The sequence below is a fragment of the Oncorhynchus keta genome, chromosome 37 (genome assembly GCF_023373465.1).
Source record: "Oncorhynchus keta strain PuntledgeMale-10-30-2019 chromosome 37, Oket_V2, whole genome shotgun sequence".
Taxonomy (NCBI): Eukaryota; Metazoa; Chordata; class Actinopteri; order Salmoniformes; family Salmonidae; genus Oncorhynchus; species Oncorhynchus keta.
Window position 1 is genome coordinate 22,167,871 of NC_068457.1, and position 23,100 is coordinate 22,190,970.

Genomic DNA, 23,100 nt, shown 5'->3' on the forward strand with positions numbered 1-23,100 from the left:
AATGTCATTAGAGCGTTAAAAATAAATGTTTTGTCATACTCGTTGTATACGGTGTGATATACCACGGCTTTCAGCCAATCAGCATTCAGGGCTCGAACCACCCAGTTTATCATTTTAAAAAATTGAAGCAATCAGTGTGTACATTTTATATCTAGACCAATGTCAGCCACAATCTTACAGGCAGTGATGTGAGCAACCTTGCTTTGGGGTCCGGAATGAAATAAGCGGAAGAGCCGACAGACGAAAGACTCGGCGGAAGCGGTCTGTCAGGGAAGAAACATTTTCAGAATTTCACACAAAGAAGCCTAAGGATCTAAAACAAATTTATATTTCGATTTAAACGTATCCCCCAGTCCGCTGCAATGATTCTGCTAGAAATCAACAACCGGATTATAGAAGAGACGCTGACGTTGAAATTTGACGGTGCAGCCAATGGGTGAGAAATCATTGTTCCAGACTAGCTTGCTAGCTACCGAATAGCTAACAGTAGCCGTATCTTAATGTCAGGCCAGTATTATTTGCTCGACAACGAATGATGGATGGAAAATGTGCGGCTGGAGGAATTGACAGAACAGTGACGATATATTTGACACGTACAGTAATATTCTGGTTTAACTGAATAAAGAGGCACGCGCCTCTGCAAGAGGCATCGCTTAGCCGGAATAATGGGGTGTGTCTGTCACTGGTTAGCTTTGGCTCGCTGGGCAGGTGAAGCCAATCTAATAACTGTCTAGCCCCAATAAGGGGGTAACGCTAAGCGAACTCTAGTTTATGTGTTTTTGTCGGCATCCTCTCATTTATTGTCCCAATGAACTGCCACCAGCATAATTGAAAAATTGGCTTTCACAAAATATGTCTAACCGTGTTATTAGCTAGCTAACTATACCTATCACTGGCTGCTATGCTAATCACCGCAGTAAAAGGGAACCTGCTTTTCTAGTTCATGGTATATTAGCTAGCTAACTAGTTTGCTTTGAATTGAGAAAGAGAGCGTATCGTTATGGATTAACCTTGTATTAGCTAGAGTCGTTCAATTCAGGAAATGAATAGAGAATAATCAGACTAGATAGCTACTAGCAATATATTAGCCATCGCATTGTTGGCCTCTTCCGCATTCCAGCATCCCCAAGTTGGGTCATGTCAGTACAACTCTCTGGGGAGAGGAACTGCTGTTATAGACAACTTTTAAACCCCAATGAGTGGTTTCTTGAAATACAATTGCAAGTTGCACGAAAACCAAAATGGTTTTACACAAATATGCCAACATGGTAACTGCTGCTGCAGAATATTATTATACTGGCAGCAAATTAAGTGTTGTCTATAGTTAACTACTCAACAAAACATGGCCAAATTTGTTATATTATCATGCATTCAGTTTCATACATATTTGATATATAATCCTCTATTTGTAGGACTAAACCAGAGGCAGTGGAGGTGACATTTGCAGGTGAGTTGAGGACTAGTGGTTAATATTTCCAGTAGCAGTAGCATGCAGTTTTAACAATATTATGCTATTTTCAGGAGTGAGTTTTCCAGGTGGGTGCTTGTTTGTAACTGATGGCTTTTCTCTGAACTGTAGATTTTGATGGTGTCCTCTACCACATCTCCAACCCCGATGGGGACAAGACCAAGCTGATGGTCAGCATCTCCCTTAAGTTCTACAAGGAGCTGCAGGAGCACGGAGCTGATGAGGTGACACACACACACACACACACCAGCATCTGTACCTCCCTTGCCCTTCATTCAATCTACAGATATGTCCCGTGTAGCTCAGTTGGTAGAGCATGGCGCTTGCAAAGCAAGGGTTGTGGGTTCGATTCCCATGGGGGACCAGTATATGTGACCGACCGGCTCGATTCGGTCTTATGTAGCAGAATTTTTTTAATTTTTACATTGGATAAAGGTAGACTCCGCACTAGAAAATGGTATATCATACACTACAGCTGAGGAACATTGGGAAAGTAATTCTGTTTTGAAAGTTGATAAACATGTAACCTCACTTTTGAGAAAATGGACCTTGAATTTTTTGGTACCTACTGGAGAGCTCTTTGTCTACACCCATTCAGCATCGTTCACACCCTTTTAAGCTTTAGCCCCACCCATCTCTTTAATGATTCACATGTGAGGCTATGTATTAAATAACCAAAGATTTAACTTTTGGACTCCCTCTGCATATTTGCAATCAAATGCCAGAATTTTCTCCTTAGATATCATACTCTAATTCCACTGATTTCAGAACTCAGTCCTCCAGAAAGAGGAGAGCAACACATATGCAGTTCTACTACCTGATAGCTTTTTATTTATTTTTTAAAATCAGCATTAAAAAGGATTACCTACACATACTGAGCAGCTCATATTATAGACAGAAGCATACTACATGGTAGACCAATCCGAACTCGTCTCGCAGCATGTCCACCCCACTCCTTTTCTCAGCCAATCATTGCTAGCAGGAAGGATGCTGTATCTTTCCATGACTAAACCAACAAGGCATATGGCAAACAAGTTTGTAATTAAGGCATTCTTCCAGAATGCATTTCTTGTAAAAAAATGTTTTTTTTAAATACATTTTGATAAAAATGAAAAGTTTACATTCAAATGGCAGTCCTGTGAAGTAGTGACGTGCGACATACAGTGAGTCGCGTATATATATATTTAAGGATGAAAACGTATGCATTCACTACTGTAAGTTGCTCTGTATAAGAGTGTCTGCTAAATTACAAAAATGTAATGCTTGAAAACTAACCCATGGCACTCATCATAGCTTCAATTGTAGTTTAAAATGTGTCAGAGTAGATGTTTTATTTTTTGTTGAAAAGGAGAATGTCTGTAAAGCAGGATGTCAGGGCTTTGTACATCCTCACCATGTATGGAAGAAAGCAGCAGCAGTGGTTTATTATAGAAACAGGAAGTGCTTTATGACTCACCCTATAAGGAGGAAGTGCTGACTGAGACAGCTAAATGTTGCCTAATGAACACCATGACTGCTTTCCTGTAGTCTACCAGTCCTTGTTTCTTACTCTCTGTGAGCACTACTGAATAAAAGGACTGGATAGGTTTTAACAGTGCTACTTTTACCTGTTGAGCACTTGTTTTCTTACTCTCTGTGAGCACTACTGAATCAAAGGACTGGATAGGTTTTAACAGTGTTGCTTTTACCTGTCGAGCACTTGAAGATTATGGAGGAAAGGAGCTGTGGAAAGGAACACCTATATCACTTGCTGCACTGTGGTGTGTTTTTAAAGGACCAAATCATGTCCCTGTCTCAGTCCTGTCTATCTTCATTGCCTTGTGTCCTACTTCCAGCTCCGTTCTTCATTGTAGTGGTATAAAAAGCTAGTTTAACTACTGCAAAAACAGTGGCCTTGTGAGAACATGTTCAACTAATCAAGCCCTGTCCTTTTCAGTCACTAAGTGTACATTTGGTACACCTTGTCACCTTTCTTCACTAACCCACAACAAAACACATTTTTGTGTAGAAATGTTCCACTTTACGTGTTACATAATAGATTTACACAATACATAAATACATGTGTCACAATGGTGCACTCTTGCAGTTTTACTGTAGAGGAAACTGAGTTGCAGTACATCTTCTTATAATAGAAGTTGTCATCTCTGTTTTGACATCTGTACGCTGGATTTGCATATTATTGCCTTTTTTGATCAGAACTCGGGCTGCATTCCAGTGATTCCACATTGACGGGTAACTGTTGTTTTAGGGGAAGGCTTATGATCTCCCCTTACCATTATCTACACTGAGACATCCACCTCTTACTGTCCATAATAACACACCAAATCTCTCCCTCCTTTCAGCTGCTGAAGCGGGTCTATGGGAACTTCCTGGTTTCACCCGAGGCGTGTAAGTATTATGTAACTACGGTCCACTCTCCCTATGTAAGTTTCCACTGTCACCATGTTAATGTCTCCAACTACTCAGAGAATTATCCACAGCACGTCATATAGCCCTATCCCTTACGGAGGTCCAACACCCACACTTATATTACTACCACAGACTTTGCTGATAGTTAGTACATTTTTCCGGAATAAAGTAGCTAACTATTACTGAGATACTGTATGTGGTTGTCCCACCACCTAGCTGGGACTGAGATACTGTATGTGGTTGTCCCACCACCTAGCTGGGACTGAGATACTGTATGTGGTTGTCCCACCACCTAGCTGGGACTGAGATGCTGTATGTGGTTGTCCCACCACCTAGCTGGGACTGAGATACTGTATGTGGTTGTCCCACCACCTAGCTGGGACTGAGATGCTGTATGTGGTTGTCCCACCACCTAGCTGGGACTGAGATACTGTATGTGGTTGTCCCACCACCTAGCTGGGACTGAGATACTGTATGTGGTTGTCCCACCACCTAGCTGGGACTGAGATGCTGTATGTGGTTGTCCCACCACCTAGCTGGGACTGAGATGCTGTATGTGGTTGTCCCACCACCTAGCTGGGACTGAGATGCTGTATGTGGTTGTCCCACCACCTAGCTGGGACTGAGATGCTGTATGTGGTTGTCCCACCACCTAGCTGGGACTGAGATACTGTATGTGGTTGTCCCACCACCTAGCTGGGACTGAGATGCTGTATGTGGTTGTCCCACCACCTAGCTGGGACTGAGATACTGTATGTGGTTGTCCCACCACCTAGCTGGGACTGAGATACTGTATGTGGTTGTCCCACCACCTAGCTGGGACTGAGATACTATATGTGGTTGTCCCACCACCTAGCTGGGACTGAGATGCTGTATGTGGTTGTCCCACCACCTAGCTGGGACTGAGATGCTGTATGTGGTTGTCCCACCACCTAGCTGGGACTGTAATTCACTATAAATGACTCAAATGTAAAATTAAAAAATAAACAACTGCTTCTTGTTTTCCTGCTTTAGTTTTTTCCACAGCCTGAAGTTTAGACACATTCAATTAAAATAACACCATGCACCCACATCCTCCTCCATGATTGAAACTATAGATTGTGTTTACTGGGTCATACGCTGTCTTTGGTTGGCACCAGGTCTAACGCATTGCAATTAGACCAACACGTTGTTTGTTTTTTTGCTTAATAGTTTACTTTGTTGGAAAGTCTATGAAGAATTTTGGTTTTATTAGTATTGTCATTTGCTATAGGCCGGTTTTGACCCCCATTCCCCTCAGATTGACACCTTGTCACAGTTAATAAACCTCTTACTAAGAAGGTTTCTAGCGATTTAATAATTATATTGAACAATAGCTGATCTTGTCTGTAATTGGCTGTCTCCTAGGCTACAACGTGTCCCTGCTCTTTGACCTGGATGCGGTCCCGGCCAATAAGGAGGAAGTGATCCACCAGGCGGGCATGCTGAAGAGGAATTGCTTCGCCTCTGTATTTGAGAAATACTTCAAGTTCCAGGAGGAGGGCAAGGAGGGAGAGACGAGGGCCGTGGTCCACTACAGAGACGACGAGTCCATGTAGGTGGCTGCTGCACTGCCTGGATGAAAATGTATAGAAGTAACCATAGACAAAACAAGGATGCTATTTGTTGTTGACCACTAATAGTCTGAGGCTTTGGGTGGGGGGCTTCTACTAAAAAATGGAATTGTTTTAAGGTGGTCATGACAGATCATTTGGCTATTTGATTTGGAATTTTAGGACCCCTGTAGGTATCAAAACAATTACTTGTTAAAATATAGAATTTTGCCTTTACTGCTATAGCCCCTAAAAACACATTGAATAAGTGTATGTATGTATATCTCAATCACACACACTACCGGTCAAGTTTTAAAAAACACCTGCTCATTCAAGGGTTTCTTCTTATTGGTGTCCTTTAGTAGTGGTTTCTTTGCAGAAATTTGACCATGAAGGCCTGATTCATTCTCCTCTGAACAGTTGATGTTGAAATGTGTGTTACTTGAACGCTGAAGCATTTATTTTGGCTGCAATCTGAGGCTGGTAACTGTAATGATTTAATTCTCTGCAATAGAGGTAACTCTGGGTCTTCCTGTCCTGTGGCGGTTCTCATGAGACAGTTTCATCATAGTGCTTGATAGTTTTTGCGACTGCACTTGAAGAAACTTTCAAAGTTTAAATGTCCATATTGACTGACCTCCATCTCTTAAAGTAATGATGACTGTCATTTCTCGTTGCTTATTTGAGCTGTTATTGCTGTAATATGGACTTGGTCTTTTACCAAATAGGGCTATCTTCTGTATACCACCCCTACCATGTCACAACATAACCGATTGGCTCAAAAGCATTAAGAAGGAAAGAAATTCCACAAATGAACTTTTACCAAAGCACACCTGCTAATTGAAATGCATTCCAGGTGATTACCTCATGAAGCTGGGCATCAAGGCAAAGAAAGGGTGGCTACTTTGAAGAATCTCCCATATAAAATATATTTTGATTTGTTTAACACTTTTTGCTTACTACATGATTCCATATGTGTTATTTAATATTTTTGATGTCTTCACTATTCTACAATGTAGAAAATAAACTCTTGAATGAGTAGGTGTCTAAACCTTTGACTGGTACTGTGTATATTTTTAGATTCAAGAAACTTTTTTTTTTATCTTTTTTTTACTGCCAGTATTCCATGTCACCGAGGGGACTACTGGTTGTTGACATGTTCCTGTGTTTGTCCTCAGGTATCTGGAGGCCAAGAAGGACAGAGTGACGGTGGTGTTCAGCACTGTGTTCAAAGACGACGATGATGTCATCCTTGGGAAAGTATTCATGCAGGTGAAACAATATTTCTCTCTCAAGTAGTGATGCAGCGATATGACATTTTTGGCCGATACCGATATCCAATATTTTCCTTGCCAAAAAAAACCCAATACCGATATTTAACATTTTAGCGGCCTTTTAAGCATTCTAGTACAGTTAAATAGATAAAACACACATGTAAGCAGCAGTCTAAGGCACTGCATCTCAGTGTAGGAGGCATCACTACAGTCCCTGGTTCGAAACCAGGCTGTATCACATCCGGCCGTGATTGGGAGTCCCATAGGGCGGCGCACAATTGGCCCAGTGTCCGGTTTTGGCTGTCATTGTAAATAACAATTTGTTCTTAACTGACTTGCCTAGTTAAATAAAGGTTACCACACTGGCAGAAGTGATTTTTTTTTTTTTGCATGCCATTACCAGTAAAACATAATCAAACCTCATTTCTTTCACTTACTTGCTGTTCATATGTTCAATTGTCTCATTCTCAACCAGGATTTCATCATAGATGTCAAGCAGTGAAGTTTCAGCTCTGTCTGTGGCCTCTCTTCCTCGGTGCCCACTGTCACTGTCTCTGTTTCCTTCTTGTCCAGCTGTGTATGTAACATTTCACATAAACCCCTGTCTCTTGTTTGCATGGAGGTAGCAGTCCTTGTACATGGCATCGAGCATGGTGGCGACACAGTAAAGAGAATGCCACCGACTCGCTTGTTCACAGCCTGTGTGGGCAGTTTTGTTGAGCAGGTGTTTCAATGCTGTGACAGAGGGCATCACGGCTGCAGTTGATCAGCTTATTTCTTCAGTCAGTTGTTTTGAATGGAGCTAGCTACTGTGTTCAAGTTTCCATGTTTCAAACATGTTCTCAAATGCCATTGAAATGGCAGCAGCAGTATGACAACCAGCACATTCATGAGTAGGAAATATGACTTCCCACATTACGACATCCTCGTCGACCCACTGTGCTATCAGACTTGGCATGCTCATGGGGCTGATATCGCTAGTCCAAATGTCAGTCGTGAAGCTAATAGCAGTGACTCTATTACTGTGTAACTCCGGTAGGGCAACATCTGAAAAAAAGCACACTCGGTAGTATGTACCCGGTGCTCGACCAGTCGGCGAAAGCCAACATCCCCCACGACAGAGAACGGTTGTCAAGGGCAATGAATTCCATTCTTGCCGATAATGGATTTGGCCTTTGAGTAGTCTCGCTGAAAGGTTCTTACATCATGTACCTACGTTATAGGTATGCACATCATGTACCTACGTTATATAGGTATGCACGTCATCTACCTACGTTATATAGGTATGCACGTCATGTACCTACGTTATATAGGTATGCACGTCATGTACCTACGTTATATAGGTATGCACGTCATGTACCTACGTTATATAGGTATGCACGTCATGTACCTACGTTATATAGGTATGCACGTCATGTACCTACGTTATATAGGTATGCACGTCATCTACCTACGTTATATAAGTATGCACGTCATCTACCTACGTTATATAAGTATGCACGTCATCTACCTACGTTATATAGGTATGCACGTCATCTACCTACGTTATATAAGTATGCACGTCATCTACCTACATTATATAGGTATGCACGTCATCTACCTACGTTATATAAGTATGCACGTCATCTACCTACGTTATATAGGTATGCACGTCATCTACCTACGTTATATAAGTATGCACGTCATCTACCTACGTTATATAAGTATGCACGTCATCTACCTACGTTATATAAGTATGCACGTCATCTACCTACGTTATATAGGTATGCACGTCATCTACCTACGTTATATAAGTATGCACGTCATCTACCTACATTATATAGGTATGCACGTCATCTACCTACGTTATATAAGTATGCACGTCATCTACCTACATTATATAGGTATGCACGTCATCTACCTACGTTATATAAGTATGCACGTCATCTACCTACGTTATATAGGTATGCACGTCATCTACCTACGTTATATAGGTATGCACGTCATCTACCTACGTTATATAAGTATGCACGTCATCTACCTACGATATATAGGTATGCACGTCATCTACCTACGTTATATAAGTATGCACGTCAGCTTTGACATCAGTATTGCACATCGGCGTTAAACTAGAAATATCGGGTCGACGCTGCCATTTTTGGCTAATATTGTCCGATTCCGTTATGTTCACTGATATATTGTGCATCCCTACTCTAGTTTTCATCACCCTTAACAGGAACCGCCTCTCACATGATTAAAACGAGCTTGGCAGCACTATGTACGGTACAAAGTGATGTAATTTACAATACAGTATGTATGTCCATATGATTGTGAAAAGGAGAAAGGTTGCCAAAGTATCTTTGCACTGTTGCCTAAAGGTAGTTCACTACAGTAATGCAGAAACCCCATCACCTCCATGTCTGTGCAAATGATTTATGAAATATCTTATTTGCTCTCTACACTATTAGGTATTTGTCATGGACAACCTTAGTGTGTGTCGCTCTCTGTATGTGTCTCACGGTCTGTCTGTGTTGCTCTCTGTGTGTAGGAGTTTAAGGAGGGTCGGCGAGCCAGTCACACTGCCCCCCAGGTTCTGTTCAGCCACCGGGAGCCGCCCCTGGAGCTGAAGGACACTGACGCCGCCGTTGGAGACAACATCGGCTACATCACCTTCGGTCTGTACCAACCATTCCCAGGTTTTCCACAAATCCTGGTTGGAGGATTCTGGATTTTCTTCTTATTCTATTCTGATTCCTGGAATCTTCCAAATGGGATGTTGGGCCTTCCTGTGAATTACATGGGTTTACTGTACAAGAAGGTGCCTAGAGCTGAATTGTGTAACCATTAAATATATTTTTTTACTTCAACTAGACATGCAATTAATTAGTCGTTTTCCAACGCTAGTGACATGATAGAAAGTAGTCAGTGGATGATCATAAACAAACATTAGCTTGAATATCAGGTCAGTCATCAGCCTAATTCCAATGTCTTTGTGGTAATGTGTGTTATTTCTCCTGTCCTCTCAGTCCTGTTCCCACGTCACACCAACGCCAACGCCAGAGACAACACCATCAACCTCATCCACACCTTCAGGGACTACCTGCACTACCACATAAAGTGCTCCAAGGTGACTTCCCTAACTAGTATACTAACTAGGACCCTATTAGTCCCAACTTCTGCACTGCCCTAATTAGGACACTACTATACCTGCACTACCCATTATAGTGCTCCTAGATGACCACTAACTATTGCCCTTACTAGGGCACTACCATACCTGCACTACCATGTAAAGGAACAGTTTCCTGGACATAGATTAAGTAAGGGTTGAGGGAATAACTTTACCTGCCCTAACTAGGGCCCTTCTTTACCTGCCCTAACTAGGGCCCTGTTTTACCTGCCCTACTTTACCGGCACTAGCATGGTAAAACCCTGCAGTCTGTGATCATAAAGGTATCTGATGGGCTCTCCATCGTAAACAGTTACGGGCGTGTAAATATGTGCTTTTCAGATTCCTGCCTGGTATGAGTTGAGGTCAATTAGTGCGTGTCGGTGAGCTGTTGTTTCAGTAGGTGTGTATTTAGGTATGTCTCCTCCCCCTCCTCCTTCCAGGCCTACATCCACACACGTATGAGGGCTAAGACTTCTGACTTCCTCAAGGTGTTGAACAGGGCTCGACCCGACGCTGAGAAGAAGGAGATGAAGACCATGTCGTAAGTTACTGCTGCTCTGCACTCCAGCGTTGGAGTGCTGATCTAGGATCAGTTTAGCCTTTTGGCTCACTATGGATAGTATTACATGTTTATGTGAGAGGGGATCCTAGATCAGCACACCTACTCTCAGATGCTTTTAAAATATGGTCCCATACCTGGACTGTGCTTGATTGGCCAAGCCTGGAACTAATGGAATAGTCCCAAAAGTGCATGCCCCGCCCTCCTAGCACTCGAGCCAATGCTTGAGCAAAACACTCAAAGTATTTGAGAAAATGAACATACTATTTGGACCCAGGTCTGACTTATTCCACTGCCAGTCATTGGGTTCACTGGGATGTGGGTGACCTAACGTTGACTCTAGCAGCACTGCCTGTAGGACACTTCTGTCCTTTAAAACAAGTTCACCCTGCTGTGAGTGCAGCCTGTTCTCAAAGATCAGAGAGGTCAGTTAATCTGTTATCATTTATTGAAGCACACGGGCTACTTTCACCATGTCCCCAGATCTTATTGTCCCTGATAATGCTTTATTTTGTGTGTGAAATGTTTTCACGTCCCTCGCCCACCTCAACATTCCTTTCTTAATTAAATACCAACACCAAACACACACACCTGTGTGGTGAACAGCAGTCAGATGGAGAGAGAGAGCCAGGGTGGAAGTGTGTACAGCTGAGAAATGAATGGATTGTAGAGATTCCTTAGAACCCTCCTGTAATGTTCTTGTCTGTAGGCTACGGTGTTTGTGAGGGTGGTCTTGTTTCAACAGTTGTGTTAGTTCATTGTGTGTGTACTACTAGAACTGCTTTGACACGAGCAGCTCCCCCCACTCACTCACTCACTCACTCACTCACTCACTCACTCCGTTTAGTCCCTATTGCTGTGTGGGATCTGTGGATCTGACCAGCATTCCCCCTCTGTCTGAAACAGAAGTGGCCTTGTCTAAATATGAATATTTAACTGTGACTCTGGGGAATTGTATGCCACTGTTCCTCAGGGAGCTCCGCTCTGGGTGGAAGGAAGCAGGGGTGGACTCTTGTTTCACAATCTAGGATTTAGTCAGCGGTAGTTGACATAGTTGGGTCAACATTTAGTTGGAAGGTGTGGTATCTGTATTTTTACTCTTGCATGAAGGCCATATGTGCTGACCTTTTGTGTGTTGACCAAGAGTCGTCTGTTCTTTCGATTGGTCAACATTTTTATTTTTCCATATAGACGCATCGAAATGTCTTAATCAAATCAACTATATGTACTGAGCTTGTCTGATGCTTTAAGCAAACTGTTTGATTAAATAATTAAGACACAAATGACTAGAGGGAGTCTGACCACAATTGATTTGATTGTGCCGGGCCTGGATCAGACTTGCTGTGTTAAAAAAAAAAAAAAAAAGACATTGAGCAACTGTGTGACGAACACCCTTTGTCTCTCTCTCTCTTTCCTCCCTACTGCAGCGACCACCACACATCAACACAGTGTTTATTGCTTATTCCCTCAACCCCTGCTCTCTTTACGTGACACATGTATGCTTTGCATGCACGTGACCAATAGGGCCTGACCTATAGCATATCATAGTCACATCAATAAATTGGTTCTAACAAACTCTGAACACCATAACACGCGTGACAGCAAAATGGATGCTGAGGACGTGACAAACGGGAATGTTTACTGGTTGGGCAGGAGGTAAAAGGGAAGTCTGTGTCTGGAATAAATTTGACTAGTTGTAGTAAATAATGGAGATCAAGAAAAATTTGTTATGGAGCGCTGGGAAGGTAGTTCTCCAGGAACAGGGTTGGAGGGAACCCACAGGATGGTAGTTCTCCAGGAACAGGGTTGGAGGGAACCCACAGGATGGTAGTTCTCCAGGAACAGGCTTGGAGGGAACGTATAGGATGGTAGTTCTCCAGGAACAGGGTTGGAGGGAACCCACAGGATGGTAGTTCTCCAGGAACAGGGTTGGAGGGAACGTATAGGATGGTAGTTCTCCAGGAACAGGGTTGGAGGGAACCTATAGGATGGTAGTTCTCCAGGAAGAGGGTTGGAGGGAACCTATAGGATGGTAGTTCTCCAGGAACAGGGTTGGAGTGAACCTATAGGATGGTAGTTCTCCAGGAACAGGGTTGGAGTGAACGTATAGGATGGTAGTTCTCCAGGAACAGGGTTGGAGTGAACGTATAGGATGGTAGTTCTCCAGGAACAGGGTTGGAGTGAACCTACAGGATGGTAGTTCTCCAGGAACAGGGTTGGAGTGAACGTATAGGATGGTAGTTCTCCAGGAAGAGGGTTGGAGGGAACCTACAGGATGGTAGTTCTCCAGGAACAGGGTTGGAGGGAACCCACAGGATGGTAGTTCTCCAGGAACAGGGTTGGAATGAACCCACAGGATGGTAGTTCTCCAGGAACAGGGTTGGAGTGAACGTATAGGATGGTAGTTCTCCAGGAACAGGGTTGGAGTGAACGTATAGGATGGTAGTTCTCCAGGAACAGGGTTGGAGTGAACCCACAGGATGGTAGTTCTCCAGGAACAGGGTTGGAGTGAACCCACAGGATGGTAGTTCTCCAGGAACAGGGTTGGAGGGAACCCACAGGATGGTAGTTCTCCAGGAACAGGGTTGGAATGAACCCACAGGATGGTAGTTCTCCAGGAACAGGGTTGGAGGGAACGTATAGGATGGTAGTTCTCCAGGAACAGGGTTGGAGGGAACCCACAGGATGGTAGTTCTCCAGGAACAGGATTGGAGGGAACCTATAGGATGGTAGTTCTCCAGGAACAGGGTTGGAGTGAACCCACAGGATGGTAGTTCTCCAGGAACAGGGTTGGAGGGAACCCACAGGATGGTAGTTCTCCAGGAATAGGGTTGGAATGAACCCACAGGATGGTAGTTCTCCAGGAACAGGGTTGGAGGGAACGTATAGGATGGTAGTTCTCCAGGAACAGGGTTGGAGGGAACCCACAGGATGGTAGTTCTCCAGGAACAGGATTGGAGGGAACCTATAGGATGGTAGTTCTCCAGGAACAGGGTTGGAGAGAGGACCTATGGAATGGTAGTTCTCTAGGAACAGGGTTGGAGAGAGGACCTATGGGATGGTAGTTCTCTCGGAACAGGATTGGAGAGAGGACCTATAGGATGGTAGTTCTCCAGGAACAGGGTTGGAGAGAGGACCTATGGGATGGTAGTTCTCTAGGAACAGGGTTGGAGTGAACCTATAGGATGGTAGTTCTCTAGGAACAGGGTTGGAGAGAGGACCTATAGGATGGTAGTTCTCTAGGAACAGGGTTGGAGAGAGGACCTATAGGATGGTAGTTCTCCAGGAACAGGGTTGGAGGGAACGTATAGGATGGTAGTTCTCCAGGAACAGGGTTGGAGGGAACGTATAGGATGGTAGTTCTCCAGGAACAGGGTTGGAGTGAACCTATAGGATGGTAGTTCTCTAGGAACAGGGTTGGAGAGAGGACCTATAGGATGGTAGTTCTCCAGGAACAGGGTTGGAGGGAACCTACAGGATGGTAGTTCTCCAGGAACAGGGTTGGAGGGAACGTATAGGATGGTAGTTCTCCAGGAACAGGGTTGGAGGGAACGTATAGGATGGTAGTTCTCCAGGAACAGGGTTGGAGGGAACGTATAGGATGGTAGTTCTCCAGGAACAGGGTTGGAGGGAACGTATAGGATGGTAGTTCTCCAGGAACAGGGTTGGAGGGAACGTATAGGATGGTAGTTCTCCAGGAACAGGGTTGGAGGGAACCTACAGGATGGTAGTTCTCCAGGAACAGGGTTGGAGGGAACCTACAGGATGGTAGTTCTCCAGGAACGGGGTTGGAGGGAACGTATAGGATGGTAGTTCTCCAGGAACAGGGTTGGAGGGAACCTACAGGATGGTAGTTCTCTAGGAACAGGGTTGGAGGGAACGTATAGGATGGTAGTTCTCCAGGAACAGGGTTGGAGGGAACCTACAGGATGGTTGTTCTCTAGGAACAGGGTTGGAGGGAACGTATAGGATGGTAGTTCTCTAGGAACAGGGTTGGAGGGAACGTATAGGATGGTAGTTCTCCAGGAACAGGGTTGGAGGGAACCTACAGGATGGTAGTTCTCTAGGAACAGGGTTGGAGGGAACGTATAGGATGGTAGTTCTCCAGGAACAGGGTTGGAGGGAACCTACAGGATGGTAGTTCTCCAGGAACAGGGTTGGAGGGAACGTATAGGATGGTAGTTCTCCAGGAACAGGGTTGGAGGGAACCTACAGGATGGTAGTTCTCCAGGAACGGGGTTGGAGGGAACCTACAGGATGGTAGTTCTCCAGGAACAGGGTTGGAGGGAACGTATAGGATGGTAGTTCTCCAGGAACAGGGTTGGAGGGAACGTATAGGATGGTAGTTCTCCAGGAACAGGGTTGGAGGGAACCTACAGGATGGTAGTTCGGTCGAATATGGACGCAGCGCTTCCTATGTGTGCCAAACATGATCTGTTAGATTACAATATAATTTTTCTGACTGTTAGGAACAATGTAAACAACACTAAATAAGTGATAAGCATACCAGAGTTTCTGCTATAATGTTTTTTTTTGTAAAGCCTTTATTGCAGCAAAGACTAAACAGTCAGATTCGTGAATGCAATTTCCCGAAATGGAATGGTTTAGGTCCATTTATTGTTTATGCTGATTATTCAATGGTTGCCTTATTTTATTTTTAAACTAAAATGCTTGATTGCATTTCACATCATGATTGGCTCGTATGCTGTGTCATGACATGAACAAATAAATGATTGATACAGTAGCCTATACAAGTATTGAAATACAGGCCTAAGTAAGTTACGGTATTAAGACTAAACAGGATGGGCTCTTAGGCCTACAGGTCTGATGGTGGTTATACAAGGCTGCTATACTAAGCCTACTAATGATAGACTGACATAAATTATTATTATATTAATAGCTATAAGGGAAAGTTTACACTGTAAGTGTAAACAACACTAAGTAATATTAGAGGCTGGTCTAATGAAAGTGTATAGCCTTTATTTCAGCATAGCAAAGATTAAAAACGTGAGGCTTGATGGAATTATTTACAAATTAATAAAAAATAAAGCTGATGTCGTGAGTCAATAAGGATTCAACCCCCTTGTTATGACAAGCCTAAATAAGTTCAGGAGTAGAAATGTGCTTAGCAAGTCTCATAATAAGTTGCATGGACTCTCTCTGTGTGCTATAATGTTTAACATGATTTTTTAAAATAACTACCTAATCTCTGTACATCCAACATTCAATTAATTATTTAGAAGGTCCCTCAGTCGTGCAGTGAATTTCAAACACGGGTTCAACCACAAAGACCAGGGAGGTTTTCCAATGCCTCGCAAAGAACGGCACCTATTGGTAAATGGGTTAAACATGTACAAAGTAGACATTGAATATCCCTTTGAGCATGTTGAAGTTATTAATTACACTTTGGATGGTGCGTCAATACACCCAGTCACTACAAAGGTACAAGCGTCCTTCCTAACTCAGTTGCCAGAGAGGAAGGAAACTGCTCAGGGATATGAGTGAGTCCAATTGTGCCTTTAAAACAGAGTTTAATGGCTGTGATGGGAGCAAAATGAGGATGGATCAACATTGTAGTTACTCCACAATACTAACCTAATTGACAGAGTGAAAAGGAAGCCTGTACAGAATAAAAATATTCCAAAACATGCATCCTGTTTGTAACAAGGCACTGAATGAAGTAATGCTGCAATAAATGTGGCAAAGCAATTACATTTTTGTCCTGAATACAAAACCAGTGTTATGTTTGGGGCACTACAACAGCTCATATAAGCAAAGAGATGACAGTTCATCATTACTGTAAGACATGAGGATCAGTCATTGCGGAGATCAGCCATTCACCTACTCTGCATCTCACAAAGACACGGTGGTTGGAAACAAACTCACATTTGGACTCATTAGACCAAAGGACAGATTTCCACCTGTTTAATGTCTGTTGCTCGTGTTTCTTGGCCCAAGCAAGTCTCTTCTTATTGGTGTCCTTTAGTAGTGGTTTCTTTGCAGCAATTCAACCCATGTTCACGCAGTCTTCTCCGAACAGTTGATGTTGAAATGTGTCTGTTACTTGAACTCTGTAGCATTTATTTGGGCTGCAATCTGAGGCTGGTAACTCTGATGAACTTATCCTCTGCAGCAGAGGTAACTCTGGGTCTTCCTTTCCTGTGGTGGTCCTCATGAGAGCCAGTTTCATCATAGCGCTTGATGGTTTTTGTGACTGCACTTGAAGAAACGTTCAATGTTCTTCTGTATATCCCCCTACCTTGTCACAACACAACTGATTGGCTCAAGCGCATTAACCCTCCTGTTGTGTTCGTTTCATGTTAATTGTGTTCCTGGTCCAAAATGACCGTCCCCATTTTATAGCTGAATATGATTCCATAATATGTTTATTATCATCTAATGTTTAGATCTTTTTATCAACTTACGTTCTTGTGAACATTAGAAGTTTTGAACATCTATTTGCTATTTCTGGCCTGTAGGCCTCATTGACCTGAGCTCATACAACTTGTTTTTTGAGTTAACAAAGCATAATGTATGGATTATTTTGACTATAACAAATACTCAGATGAAACATATTGTGCTATTTTATCATTGACTACTTTGTTGTCAGTTTAATAATGATTTTCTCCTCACCAGTGTCATTATGAAAGATATGATCAAGAGCCTCACATACACTATATCGTTTGGTCATTGTCCTGCCACAGAATGGATTGTGAGCAAGGCCTCAAAAGCTTTATATACCAAAGCTGTGAAGTTCTTTATATTATTGAAACCATGTTGCGATTGTTTGTGAGAATGTGGTTCCCATGGGGGAAAGATGTCTGTTGTATAGCACACTATTACTTATACAACTAATATAAGGACAGAACATGAGACTGGAGTAGAAATTAACGTGGGTGTTTAATGTGTTTCACAGGAAGAACATTTCAACTTAGGTAAGCAAGAGGGGGTTATAGGTGCTCTAAAGGGACAGCTAGAATATCAATACACAACAATATCTGTTGGGGAAAGGTTCCTGTGGGGGTTGCCATGGAAGCCAGGAAGGGGGGGGGGTGTGTGTGTGTGCTCAAACACACATGCATGTGGGGGTCTGGGAGAGGAAGTGTGTCCATATGATGAACGGGTTAATTGAAGGAACTACATTTTTCAGAGAACTTGTAAATCGGTCCAATTAGAGCAGGAGCACAGCAGGAGGGTTAAGAAGGAAAGAAATTCCACAAATTAACTTTTAACAAGGCACACCTGATAATTAAATCATTCCAGGTGACTACCTCATGAAGCTGGTTGAGAGAATGCCAAGAGTGTGCAAAGCTGTCAAGGCAAATGGTGGCTACTTTGAAGAATCTGAAATATATGTTGATTTATTTAACCCTTTTTTTTTTTTTTTTTTTACCACATGATTCCATATTTGTTATTTCATAGTTTTGATGTTTTCACTATTATTCTACATTGTAGAAAATAGTACAAATTTAAAAAATAAAATAACTGGAAGTGTCCCAACTTTTGATTGGTACTGTGTATATGTTTTTTTCTTTATTTTAACCCCCCTTTTCTCACCAATGGTCTCGGGAGAGGCGAAGGTCGAGTCATGCGTCCTCCAAAACATGACCCGCCAAACCGTGCTTCTTAACACCCGTCCGCTTGACCCAGAAGCCAGCTGCACCAATGTGTTGGAGGAAACACTGTTTAACTGACAGTCAGCCTGCAGGTGCCCGGGCTGCTATAGAGCGCAAAGAGCCAAGTAAAGCTCCCCCGGCCAAACCCTCCCCTGAGCCGGCCAACACTGGGCCAATTTTGTGCCGCCCTTTGGGACTCCAAGTCACGGCCGGTTGTAACACAACCTGGGATCGAACCCGGGTCTGTAGTGACTCTTCAAACACTGCGATGCAGTCCCTTAGACCACTGCACCACTCGGGAGGCCCCATGTATTTCATTTTCAATAAATTTGCAACCATTTTTAAAATAAGCATGTTTTCACTTTGACATTATGGGGTATTGTGTGTAGATGGATGAGGGGGGAAAATATATTTTGAATTCAGGCTGTAACACAACAAATGTGGATTAAGTTGAGGGGTATAAATACTTTCTGAAGGCACTGTATCTGCCTTCAGCTGTCAACTATCTTTCAACTGCAACATTTCAACAAGTTTGTCACCTAGTCAGCGCCAGCGAGGAGCCTACCTTGGACCTCGGCGAGAGGATTTTCCTTTCAAACATTGACGGAATAAAACCTAGAAGCAGTAATGCCAAGCCCTCTGTATAAAAGGCTTTAGGGCGAGCTGCCAATAAAGTATCTTTGTGGCAAGACTTTTTAATTGATTTCTGGCTAACTGTTTTTTTTTTATGTCTGTTTTCAGGGGCAAGACGTTCTCCCGCTGAGGCTGGTCCACACGCGCACTCTGACCCCTGGACACGTCCCCATTCGTGCCACACTGAGACTCGACTCCACATTGGACTGGATCACAGGCCCATAAAGCCCCGCCCAGCGCGTGTCCATCCTGTCTTTTTTTAAATAAAGTTATCTCCTCTTTGAATAAAGTTGTCTCTTAGTAGAAATCGAGGCTGAAACAAATAAAAAGGGCATTCCTTGCTTTGCATAGTTAAAAGATAATTATTAGTCCTATATAAATATATATATGAAATGTTTTGATATATCTTTTACTCCATTTGGTACTCTTACCTTGCTCCCTCCCTGGTGGTGTCCATAACTTCAGAACCCCTCCTCCCTCCCTCCCTGGTGGTGTCCTTAACTTCAGAACCCCTCCTCCCTCCCTCCCTGATGGTGTTCATAACTTCAGAACCCCTCCTTGCTCCCTCCCTCCCTGGTGGTGTCCATAACTTCAGAACCCCTCCTTGCTCCCTCCCTCCCTGGTGGTGTTCATAACTTCAGAACCCCTCCTCCCTCCCTGATGGTGTCCATAACTTCAGAACCCCTCCTCCCTCCCTCCCTGGTGGTGTCCATTAACTTCAGAACCCCTCCTTTCTCCCTCCCTGGCGGTGTCCATTAACTTCCGAACCCCTCCTCCCTCCCTCCCTGGTGGTGTCCTTAACTTCAGAACCCCTCCTTGCTCCCTCCCTTCCTGGTGGTGTCCATAACTTCAGAACCCCTCCTCCCTCCCTCCCTGATGGTGTCCATAACTTCAGAACCCCTCCTCCCTCCCTCCCTGATGGTGTCCATAACTTCAGAACCCCTCCTTTCCCTCCTCCCTCCCTCCCTCCCTGGTGGTGTCCATAACTTCAGAACCCCTCCTCCCTCCCTCCCTGATGGTGTCCATAACTTCAGAACCCCTCCTCCCTCCCTCCCTGATGGTGTCCATAACTTCAGAACCCCTCCTTCCTCCCCCCTGGTGGTGTCCATAACTTCAGAACCCCTCCTCCCTCCCTCCTGATGGTGTCCATAACTTCAGAACCCCTCCTTTCTCCCTCCCTGGTGGTGTCCATAACTTCAGAACCCCTCCTCCCTCCCTCCCTGGTGGTGTCCATAACTTCAGAACCCCTCCTCCCTCCCTCCCTCCCTGGTGGTGTCCATAACTTCAGAACCCCTCCTTCCTCCCTCCCTGGTGGTGTCCATAACTTCAGAACCCCTCCTCCCTCCCTCCCTGGTGGTGTCCATAACTTCAGAACCCCTCCTCCCTCCCTCCCTGGTGGTGTCCATAACTTCAGAACCCCTCCTCCCTCCCTCCCTGGTGGTGTCCATAACTTCAGAACCCCTCCTTTCTCCCTCCCTGGTGGTGTCCATAACTTCAGAACCCCTCCTCCCTCCCTCCCTGGTGGTGTCCATAACTTCAGAACCCCTCCTCCCTCCCTCCCTGGTGGTGTCCATAACTTCAGTACCCCTCCTCCCTCCCTCCCTGGTGGTGTCCATAACTTCAGAACCCCTCTCTTTCTCCTTCCCCCTCTATGCTTCCATGTTGTTTGTACCATTGTCATTGGAAAAATAAACCAGTCTTATAAAAATCCTTATTTTCTGTGTTGTGGTTTCACAGACCTTAATCTCACATTAACATTACTTTATTTGTCCAATTGTACAGGTACAAGGTCCAACGGAAATGTAACTTGCACTTTATCCCAACTCCTCTGAAAGACAAGAAGGTACACACGGGTTGGAGAAGGGTGCTGCCATACTATGGTGCAATTGTCGGGGTTAAGTGCCTTGTTCAAGGGCGCAATGGCAGTCGATCTCATCTAGGATTTGATACCTGCAACCCTCCCATTGCCAGCTAACTTCCCGCATGATTTTTTTCCCTTAAGACCCGGGATTCAACCTGGCAATCCTCCGGTTGCTGGCTTCTTTAACCGCTAGGCTACCTGTCCATACCTGCCATCATGTCCTTATCATTGTCAGCCATGAGTTACTTTTCTAGGGGTAGCTGCGTCTCCTTTGACAACACACTATCTTGAGATAACAAAAACATGGAATTTTACCTGTTGCTAGGGAATGTGACAATGGTGGCGATTTGAGAGAGTTCAGTCAAGGCTAAAGTACCACTCGTTACAAATTGGCACCACTGAGTGATTGGTGGATGATGAACACATTGTCAATATCCTTTCTCAGCGATGTTATGTAGAGCTGTCAAACTGGTGTGGAGTAATACCATGGAGAGGCCTGCCTACTTTATTTTATCAGTACAGCAGAAATGGTACATCTGTTTGCTTGTGCTCTTGCCAACTCTGTCATGCCATACGTCTTACAAAGAACCTAATCTTACACTTCAGAAACTGTAGTTGTCCTTCATCGGAGACTACATGTTTACTGTTGCGTTGTCTTTTAATTTCACTTTAGCTTCACTGAAAACAGCTCTGTTTATCCAGTGGTGTGTGGTGGAGTATGATCACGACGTTTGCCCTGGTATCGTGCAAGGCGTTCACGCAGATAGTGGTGCTTTTGTGAAAACCATCGTCGTGTTGGCCCCAATCATGTCATGGCTTTAGAAGCTTCTGATGGGCTAATTGACATCATTTGAGTCAATTGAAGGTGTACCTGTGGATATATTTCAAGGCCTACCTTCAAACTCAGTGCCTTTTTGCTTGACTTTGAGAGCAATTTCCAAACGGCTGAAGGTACCACGTTCATCTGTACAAACAATAGTATGCAAGTATAAACACAATGGGGACCACACAGCTGTCATACCGCTCAGGAAGGAGACGCGTTCTGTCTCCTAAGAGATTAACTTACTTTGGTGCGAAACGTGCAAATCAATACCAGAACAACAGCAAGGAGGACTAGGATTTACTAGGATTAAATGTCAGGAATTGTGAAACACTGAATTAAATGTATTTGGCTAAGGTGTATGTGAACTTCCAATTTCAACTGTATGTGTTAGAAATTCTATTTGTAGCATCAAAGTGTAGTGAAGGACAACACATTGTTCTCATGTTGAAGGTGCTCGTTCCAGTGTTTTGGAATCTTACTTTGCCTTATATTAATTAAATGTTTAACAATGGTCGTTTGCAATAAAAGATTGTTTTCATGTTGTAATTTCCACCACACCTTGTCACTTCCAACAAAAAAATATATATATATTTTTGAGGTAAATTATATTTGAGTATATTATGTATAATTTACATGTATTTGTTTTCGATATGAAAATCATATGGTTAATGACGTGATGGAATTGACATTTGTCTATGGCTGTCTGGGGAAAAATGACAAATATATACATTCCTGAATAGTATGATCGCAGCCATTATCAGATATAGTTTCTAGACAAATCAAATACAAGTACAGTACTGGTAAAATGGTGTTTGAATAAGTTTTAATTTCTGAAAGTTTGCACGGTCAAAGTGCTCGAAATTGCAGAATCACTACTACTACTGCTACTACCACTATTACAACTATTACTACTGCTACTACTGTTACTACTGCTACTACTATTACTACTGCTACTACTAATATTACTTCTACTACTGCTATTACTACTATTACTGCTACTACTTCTACTACTATTACTACTACTACTTCTACTGCTACTACTATTAGTACTACTACTGCTACTACAACTACTACTACTGCTACTATTACTACTACTACTTCTACTGCTTCTACTGCTACTACTATTACTAGTACTACTGCTACTACTGCTACTACTACTATTACTACTACTACTATTACTACTGCTACTACTATTAGTACTACTACTGCTACTATTACTACTGCTAATACTACTATTACTATTACTACTGCTACTACTATTACTACTGCTACTACTACTGCTACTACTTCTACTACTACTGCTATTACTACTACTATTACTACTACTACTACTACTATTACTACTACTACTACTATTACTACTTCTACTACTACTGCTGCTATTACTACTATTACTACTACTACTTCTATTACTACTACTACTTCTACTGCTACCACTATTACTACTGCTACTACTAGTACTACTACTACTGCTACTACTACTACTATTACTACTGCTACTACTTCTACTACTACTGCTACTTCTACTACTACTGCTACTACTATTACTACTACTACTACTATTACTACTTGTACTACTACTGCTGCTATTACTACTACTTCTATTACTATTACTACTTCTACTGCTACTAATATTACTACTGCTACTACTATTACTACTACTGCTACTACTATTACTACTACTGCTACTTCTACTACTACTGCTACTACTATTACTACTACTACTATTAGTACTACT

At 43.2% G+C, this 23,100-nt stretch overlaps 1 protein-coding gene and 2 long non-coding RNA genes across 4 annotated transcripts; 1 reads left to right on the forward strand and 2 right to left on the reverse strand.

Moving 5' to 3' along the window:
* Nucleotides 1-119: 119 nt before the first annotated feature.
* On the forward strand, nucleotides 120-20,392 carry LOC118378617 (actin-related protein 2/3 complex subunit 2-B). The gene is made up of 10 exons (XM_052499734.1): nucleotides 120-436; nucleotides 1,413-1,447; nucleotides 1,580-1,692; nucleotides 3,811-3,856; nucleotides 5,264-5,450; nucleotides 6,627-6,720; nucleotides 9,250-9,376; nucleotides 9,728-9,828; nucleotides 10,311-10,411; nucleotides 18,787-20,392. The coding sequence occupies exons 1-10, from the start codon at nucleotides 363-365 to the stop codon at nucleotides 18,806-18,808; spliced, it is 900 nt and encodes a 299-aa protein (XP_052355694.1). The 5' UTR covers nucleotides 120-362; the 3' UTR covers nucleotides 18,809-20,392.
* LOC127916746 (uncharacterized) lies at nucleotides 3,917-4,935 on the reverse strand. 2 transcript variants are annotated; one of them, XR_008095793.1, is made up of 3 exons: nucleotides 4,730-4,935; nucleotides 4,370-4,529; nucleotides 3,917-4,289 (listed from the first exon to the last, which is right to left on the reverse strand). It is a non-coding gene; the product is annotated as an uncharacterized LOC127916746 (long non-coding RNA). The 2 variants fall into 2 exon arrangements; XR_008095794.1 differs by lacking the exon at nucleotides 4,730-4,935 and adding an exon at nucleotides 4,570-4,699.
* LOC127916747 (uncharacterized) lies at nucleotides 6,739-8,353 on the reverse strand. The gene is made up of 3 exons (XR_008095795.1): nucleotides 8,233-8,353; nucleotides 7,993-8,172; nucleotides 6,739-7,962 (listed from the first exon to the last, which is right to left on the reverse strand). It is a non-coding gene; the product is annotated as an uncharacterized LOC127916747 (long non-coding RNA).
* Nucleotides 20,393-23,100: the final 2,708 nt, after the last annotated feature.

Coding starts and splice junctions, on each gene's coding strand:
- LOC118378617 (XM_052499734.1), top strand. CDS start 363: ATGATTCTGCTAGAAATCAACAACCGGATTATAGAAGAGACGCTGACG. Junction 5,451..6,626: donor TACAGAGACGACGAGTCCAT/GTAGGTGGCTGC, acceptor GTTTGTCCTCAG/GTATCTGGAGGCCAAGAAGG. Junction 6,721..9,249: donor TTGGGAAAGTATTCATGCAG/GTGAAACAATAT, acceptor CTCTGTGTGTAG/GAGTTTAAGGAGGGTCGGCG.